At 43.8% G+C, this 8,132-nt stretch overlaps 1 protein-coding gene across 10 annotated transcripts in view; it reads right to left on the bottom strand.

Moving 5' to 3' along the window:
- The window catches only part of Tcf4 (transcription factor 4), a 345,876-nt gene that overhangs the window by 336,427 nt on the left and 1,317 nt on the right, over positions 1-8,132 (bottom strand). For 3 of the 10 annotated variants that reach the window (XM_031365964.1, XM_031365969.1, XM_031365972.1), the window contains exons 2-3: positions 6,513-6,604; positions 4,709-4,781 (exon numbers count right to left, since the gene is read on the bottom strand). In XM_031365964.1, coding sequence (XP_031221824.1) covers positions 4,709-4,781; positions 6,513-6,584 — 145 coding nt within the window. In that variant the 5' untranslated portion in view covers positions 6,585-6,604. Of the gene's footprint in view, positions 1-4,708; positions 4,782-5,231; positions 5,251-6,512; positions 6,605-7,521; positions 8,098-8,132 lie in introns of those variants that run through there. The other 7 variants (XM_031365971.1, XM_031365967.1, XM_031365970.1 and 4 more) reach the window with 7 other exon arrangements.

Here is an 8,132-nt window from a genome sequence, read left to right as displayed (position 1 = left end):
AAAAAAAGCACAACTTTTAAAATACCCATTCTATTTTTTTCTTTAAAAGTAATGTGATAATATGAGAACCATATACTAGCTCACATGGAAATCCATCACAATTTAAAAGGGTAACTTAATCTGGATACTGAGGCAGGAAAAAGAGCGGATATGATTTGTAACATTACCTTAAATATATTTTTAAAAAATGCTTTCTACTCTAAAGATCATAAATAGTATTTCATACCAGGACTCAATATTGTATTTCATAGCTATATAATCTTGAAAAATATGAGCTGTCTGGCTCTTGATGCCTTTGTGTGAGCTGGTATGTGTGCCAGTGTGTGTGTGTGTGTGTGTGTGTGTGTGAAGGGCTATAGAGATTTGTGTCTAGGCAGACCTGAATTTAAATCCAGTTTCATTACTACTTGCCTTGTGAACACATGGCTTACCACCACTGTGCCTCAGTTTCCTCTTCTATGAATCAGGCATGGTAATGTTTGCATTCACTTGTGTTCTTGAGAGGATTCAAGCTAGAATACATACACAACACAGACCCACAGAGCCCAGGAAGCTGCACTCTGACTCCAGGTCAGCATTCTGCCCAGCACTGCTAAAGGAACACAGGGGCCACCAGGCAAGAGAGAACAACCAATAAGCTAAAACAGAGAACCAAACCTAAGCAATGTGCTCAGAGGGCGCTCGAGCATAGGATGGCACTGACTTCCAGGGCACACAGCACAGCAATCCTCAAACTCTGTTACGGCTGACAAAGGGCAGGGAAACTGTGGTAAGCCCAACATTATCTGCCATCAAGGGTCTGCCAGGCCACGGAAAATCAGCAAATCAAAGCTGATTTTCAATACTAACTAAGGACAGAAGTTCCTCGCAGGTGCTCTAGAGTTCCTCAGCTAGGTACTGGAGGTTCTAGGTGTTTCTCTGGGGTTGGCCCCAAAATACAGAGAGTCTAACATAACCTGTCTGATGCTACTGTAGATTTCAAAAATCGATTAAGCAGCTCCCTACACACACACAGGTAAAAAAGGAGCCTCTCCTCTATAACACCTTCAAGAAAAACCAATTTCCTCTCCACACCATCAAAAGAACTCATGCTGACACAGGTAGACAGGAACACAGGGTGTGAGCCACTTCATTTTTTTTTTTTCCTCTATCCTTTATAATTGCCCATTGAGGTTGATTCCACACCCCCTCCCACCCCTGTGATTTTACTCAATTGACATATCATTTTGATGTCATGGGGACATAGGTGAACTAACATACATGAAAGCCAAGAACTGTGTCCACCCCCAACCCCCTTTTCCAAAACTGGCTCAGCAGATGAGAAGTGCTTTGCCACTACTCTGAAATTGTTTTAACACGGGTATGTTTGGCAGCATTTACCAAGTGCTGAACACCTAAGAAGTAAGTACCTACAGAGGGAGAACCCTCCACTTTTGAGCTAAGGGAGTAAGCTGTAGACTTCACAGGCTCCCTGTTCACAGATGCCAACAGAGTAACCTAGCAAGATGTTCAGGATAGGATTGGTTTAGTAGGTCAACTTTAAAATGATTTTTTTTAATGATGCCAAACTCTACTGTCCCCCAAAAGCCTCAAACACAAATAAACTACACTTTTGTTATGTCAGAAAATAAAACCTCTACACACCCTAACCCACAGAGATACTTCCTTTTGGTAACTCAGTCTTTTTTTTTTTTTTTAAACGAGAACAATTTTCCACGCATGCAGGCATGTAGATGCTTTTAGCTCATGTTCAGATCAATGATATAACAGATATCAGATTGCTTTGTACACACTACCATACAGGTTAGAGCTACTCCTTAAAAGTAATCCCAGAGCCACCAGTTAAGGTCCTGGTAGCTCTGGCGTACCCTGGCTGAACAGCTTTACTGCTTTCTGTGGAACACCTGCAAACATCAAACAAAAACTGCTGGTCCTTTCCTGGGTTGACAAAAGCCTTTCAAGTGAAAAATGCTCCCTGGGAATGTCAGGCTGGGGCTCAGGTTACATTCCATTCAACCTAGCAGCCTTACCATTTCTTCTGGTGGTAGGAAAAGCTATGTTTGTGGAATGAAAGATTAAAGCGAGTCTGGCCACACTCTCTTCCAGTCTCGAACTGAATATCACTTATTAATGGGATCAACAGCTATTGGGAACTTACAGCATGAAATATGACCAGACCTCGCTTAGAGAACTAAAAAAAAAAAAAAAAAAAAAAAAAAATGATTACTGATTTTTTTTTCAAAATTGGACTCATTTACTTATAGTCTAGATCTCTTTTTCCTGAACCTGTTTCAAAGTCATATCTGAGTCCATTTAAGAAGGTGAATATAAAACTTGAAGGAACTTTAGAAATAATTCCTCTAGCCAAAGTTTCCCAATTCATGTTTCCAGTTCAAGGGCAAAGTGCAGTTTTCCTACTAGTTTTAAAGTTATGCTTTAAGAGATATGTCTCTTATTGTGTAGAAATGCAATGCTGATATGCCTTAACTGATGCAGAAACTAAGTCTGCAGCCCCTGTGCTCCGGCCAGCATCCTCCGCACCAACCATATGAATGCCCTGAATTTCCATCAGGCAGGCAGGATCAAAGAGCCCTACACTTTCTACCCTTACAAGGTAAACATCTGGTCCCCTAAACCACACCACTGGTACCAGGTAGCTTTAAAGTTCAACACCTTCAAGATAACCTCTGCATATTCATTAGAAATAGCCTTACAGGTCATTATGGATGCAGTCTTTTTCTGGGATTATGGATACATAAACACAACCCACACACAAACACACAGACACACCAACACAACACACACACAAACACACAGACACACCAACACAACACACACACAGACACACATCATTGTCTGAACAGCTATATGTTTTGATACATGATTATTTACCAAATGAATTAGTACATATTCAAATTATCCATCCTATACTGCCTACCAACACTTCAGCATTTCAACAAGGACTTTAACTGAGCATGAACACAGAATGTAAGTTGAATAAAACAACTGTCTTTTTAAATTTAATGTATTTGATACTTATAATTCGTCTTAATAAATTAAATCCCAGCTAAAGTAACACATTAAGTTATTCCAAATGTGTCCATCATTACAACAAGTGCAAACAGTATTTTATACTAACTCTGAAAGGAGAAGAACTCTGGGCCTGCCTGCCATCTACTCTAGTCAGATTTCAACCATACACACACTTCTTAAGTAAAACATGAAGGAAATTACTGCCAGACATAAGGTTAGTGTTTTGATGGTGTCTATAGGAAGCACTCACTAACTCGACTACAGAACACACTGTCTTCATCTTTACTTCAAGCATTCATATTAATATTTTCTGTACTGAAAGCTATACTATACAGAAATTTGTAATACGGAATGCTAATACAAAATTTTCAAAAAATGGAACCAGTAACAGGGCTCAAACAGTAAAGCAAATATTTTGTCATTAATACTTCTAATCCAAGAAGACCCTAAAAGGTAAAATTATAGAAGGCACCATAGATTTTGTGAATCATGTTAAAGGGAGGAAAATGCCTTAAACATATGGGAGCCAGTAGGAGTAAGTCACTCAGAAACCACCAAGTTTTAAAAGACATTATTAGTATGAAAGTACACAAAGGACACAAGTCACCTAGGTAAACAGATTTCTTTGGTTGTTGTTGCACCAGATGAAAACAAATACATAAAAATGACATCCATAGCTGACAGACAATCACCTAGCATCTCACAGCTCTGAAATGTCAACATTTAACCAGCCTGACTTCAGAGCCATTCTACCTCATGGGCTATTACGTACCATGGCCAGAACTCTAAAATCTTGCAGCTGCTCAAGAGGCATCAATAAATTTAAACCCTGGACCTAGAGGACAGCAGGCAACAATGTATTGACTCCTTACTTAAAACTGGCTGGCTTAAAACAACAACAACAACAACAACAAACGCATCTTCCAGAAATGTCACATTTTCAGTTCCCACTTTGAATGGGAGACACTCAAAGAGCTTTATTCTAAAATTCCTCCTCACATGCCAGATAATCAGTGTGCACACAGATTCCTTTGTGAATACGCTGCCTTTTTGTAGAAGCATCGCCCAAAGAAGTCTCACATATAAAATGCTAAGTCTCTCCAAATCTGCAACATTAAATTCACTGCATAAGTCAACGATAAGGGCAAGAAGACAAACCGCTCCGGCATCCACAAGATAGTTTAAAGAGAAACGAGTCCCTACTTAGCCTCAGACTAGCAGGGGACTATTTACAGACGACTAAAAAATTAAGTGCCGCTTTCTTTAAAATGGTTAATTGTACACAGAACCTAATAACTGACATTATTTCCTCTTTTATGAAAGTTAGATTTTTTCCCCCGTATTTTAAAATAGGGAACACGGATTTGTCCACATGTTATTACCATCAGTCTTAGGCTCACATGTTTAATTACAACCGCATTTTTAAAAATCACATTTAAATTGTGATGGAATTCTGATACAGTTTTCCTGATTTAGAAATAGATCTCCCTTGAATTGCGAAAGGCAACATTCTGGGTAAGTTTGCTCCTGGTGGGTAACGAAATAACCAACAGCATCATCACAGGTTAAAACTCAATGAGTTCTTTCAGAACACTCCAACAGAGCCAAAAATACACAAAGAGCAAATAAACAACTGGGAACACTGAACTTCACACCAAGAAAAGAATTCACGTACTTGAGCCAGTAAAATGTCCACTCGCCAAAGAAGTTGGTCCATTTTTCCCACTGCTTACAGGAGGCGAAAACATCTAAAGGAAAACAAAGAAACGGCAGGGTTGAAAGGAAGACATTCGTGGCTTCAGAGTTCACCAAAGATCTCTCACACTCTTGATAAATAACTTGGAGTTAATGCTAAGGCTTTATTTAGGAAAACATGTAGCCATCCAGCTTAAAACTAAACCAGGCACCCCGGTTCCAGCCTCCTCCCCCCCCCCATTACCACTGTTAGCTTTCTCCTCGGGTGACTTAGATTGCTAGACAGTCCTACCACATTCTGAACACAGTCCCCACGGCATTAACAAGACATAGATAGGGGGACTGCAGCCTTTCTAGAAAACACTAGTTTGACAAAGGAGAAGAAAAAGTTGTTTGTTTTATATTGAAACCCTTGGACATAACATAAATGTGGCAATGTCCCTTCCCATCCGTTACAGGATTTGTCTACCATACATGAACCCAAATCAAAATCAAAATGCCACCTGCAATAATAACTTCTCACTTCAGCTCAAACAGCTCAAACATGAGAGCAACGTAGGCAAGTCTCTCAGCCTCTCTCTCTCTCTCTCTCTCTCTCTCTCTCTCTCTCTCTCTTGCTCCTCTCTCTCTCTCTCCTCTCTCTCTCTCTCTCTCTCTCTCTCTCTCTCTCTCTCTCTCTCTCTTTTTCTCTCTCTCTCTCCAGTATCTACTTCCACACTAACTGGTTTCCCTCTTCTCCAGTCTAAAGCGTTTTCGCACACCTTCCCTGAGTCAGAGCCCTACAAAAAGCAAAAGAGCGAATGGAGAAAGTGCAACAAGCAGAAAGGGGGCTGCGAAGCCGCCTATGGGCTACTGCTTCCTGCCAAAACTTTCAGGAGAACCACTTCTCCACGGGGTCTGCAAAAGGAGCAGCAGTGGTGGCAGCCAGCAGCGGCAGGCAGCGGGGCAGGAGCAGTGCAGGGGAGCCCCACTTCGAAGGTGGTTTGGATTTTATTTGTGTGTTTTGGGGATTTTTTTTTTTTTTTTTTTTTTGCTTTACAAAATGCATCTTCCACCCAACTCATCTGGCATTAAAACTGAATCCATGCTCCTGGCACGTCTGGACTTCGTGGGAAGCAGTGGGGAGGGAGAAGAACCAAGAGAGGACAGTAGTAAAAAACTCCACAAGTGTGTAAGTTCCTCTTTGGGCTGACTTCAACACTGCACTTTACTAAAATAGTCCAAGACACCCTGAAGAATGTATACTCAGTTTATGCATAGAGTTCCCAGAATCCCCAAAGACGAGGCAACCAGGGGGAAGTCAGGAGGACCACCACAGAACCGACAGCCTCAACTTGACAGCACCTAGCTCCTCTACTGCCTATTTCTCCATTTTGAAAGTAAATAAATATGTAAATAAGATGTGGAGCCATACACAAAGTTAGCAGTGCACTCTGTGTGCAGATGTGGAGAAGTTCTTGGTGGACTTCTTCAGTTTTAAGGGGTATCTGGTTCTCCTTTCTGCTGGAGTGAGATTTCATTATTTAGAGAAATTAGTAGGTAAAGAAATCAAGGCAAGTAATTAGACTCTTAAAAAAAAAAAGCTTGAGTCTTCCACATCCCAAAATCAGTTGAAAAAAAAGAAAAACTTGTCAAAAAGACCCTCACATTTTCCAAGGATTCAGCCAATTAAAAATTACCCCAGTCTTTCACATTTCTATGGGTTCCTAGCTGAAGTGTTGGGGGAGGGTTGTTGGTTTTTTTTTTTTCCACAGCTGTTGTTAGTTTCCACCGTTCTTTCTTACCGCACTGAAATCCAGTAAATCACTCAGCTCTTTGTCCGTCCCTAAGGCAGCCATTCGCTGTTGGTGATGCATTTTAGCAAAATCACACAAACCTAGAAACATGGAAATAACCGCAATCAGAAAATCCAGTCCCAATCCTTGGAGAAAACACAATCGGATTTTTGGAGACTGGGGGGTTGGTGGGGTGGGGGGGATATAGGGATGGGATTAAGGTAGAAAAGGAGGAAGGAACGGGAGAATTGTGGTTGGATTTTGTTTTGATTTTTTTTTTTCATGGAATAGGCAGCAATAGCAAAAAAAAAAAAAAAAAAAAAAAAAAAAAAAAAAAAAAGAGGAAAAAAAATAGCGATATTGTATTTCCAAAGAGACGATCAAACTAGTAACATCCACTGTAAAAACCAAATCCAGGGAAGAAGGGGGGTAGCCGCTCTTCAGCGCATCAATTTATGCAACAGGAGGTAGAGAGCGAGAAATGAATGGATCACAGAGAAAAGAGAAACTACTGCATGAACCGGTCTCAACTTTCCCCCCACCCTCCACCCCACCCCCTCACACGCACACACTCACGCGCACACACTCGCACACACTCACAGCACTCAACCCCCCCCCCTCCCGCCCCTGCCCTGCAAAGTAGCTCGAAAAGAAATTAAAGACCAGCGTCTCTGGAGTGCAAACCGGTCCACAGGGGGGTGGGGTTGCCGGGGAGGGGGAGCCCAGAAGAGCCTCAGGGTCCTCCAATTGTCCGGCACCCCTAATTTGTGAAAGAAAGGGTTGTAAAAAAAAAAAAAATTGAAGTCAGGCCCATTGGCAAAGTGCGCTGTGCCCGGGAGCCCGCCGGGCCCGGAGGGGGCGGAGGCCGGGGGAGGGGACGCCGTCGCTCCCGAGCTCCCGAACCTCGGCGGGGACAGCGGGGACCACGGGGCCCCGAGCCCGAGCGCGGCCGCCCAGCCCGGCCCGGCCCGGCCCCGCCGCGCATCCGCCCAGCCGGCCCCGCCGCGTCGCTACCTACCGCCCGCGCGCGACGAGGGGCTCCCGGTGCAGCGCCGGCGCCCAGGCGGCGGTCATGTCTATCCCCCTGCCTCCGCCACCACCACCTCCTCCAACGGCCGGCGCCCGCGCCCGCTCCGGCTTCCCCGCCGCCGCCGCCGCCGCCGCCGCCGATCCGCAGACACACAGCCAAGATCCCTGACTCTTAACACCAACTCTCTTCTCCCGGGAGGGGAGGGGACGAGGGAAGGGGGGAGGGGGAACACGGCGAGGCGCACGGAATTGCAAGTTCAGCAAAGAAATGGGTGGGGGGGCTCCGGCGGGGAGACGCGGCGCTCCGGGCCGGGCTGCCTGGGAAACACCCCCACCCCAGGAAAAAAAAATCCCAACACCTCCCCCGTCTTGAGGAAAAATAAAAAATAAAAAACCCACCAAGGAAAATTCACCCAGCACCTCATTTTTCCCCTCTGATCGCCAGTTACAATCTGAAGCCTGAACAGTTCAGGGTTTGCCGGGTTCATCCATCGGAGGCACTTTGAAATTCATTCGAGTTTACATCCCTTCTCACTTCTGTCTATCTCTCTGTCTGTCTCTGTGTCTCTCTATTTCTCTCTCTCTCTCTCTCTCTCTCTC

This window comes from Mastomys coucha, unplaced genomic scaffold (genome assembly GCF_008632895.1).
Source record: "Mastomys coucha isolate ucsf_1 unplaced genomic scaffold, UCSF_Mcou_1 pScaffold13, whole genome shotgun sequence".
Taxonomy (NCBI): Eukaryota; Metazoa; Chordata; class Mammalia; order Rodentia; family Muridae; genus Mastomys; species Mastomys coucha.
The sequence above is the reverse complement of the archived record's forward strand: the minus strand, read 5'-3'. Positions and strand labels throughout refer to the sequence as shown.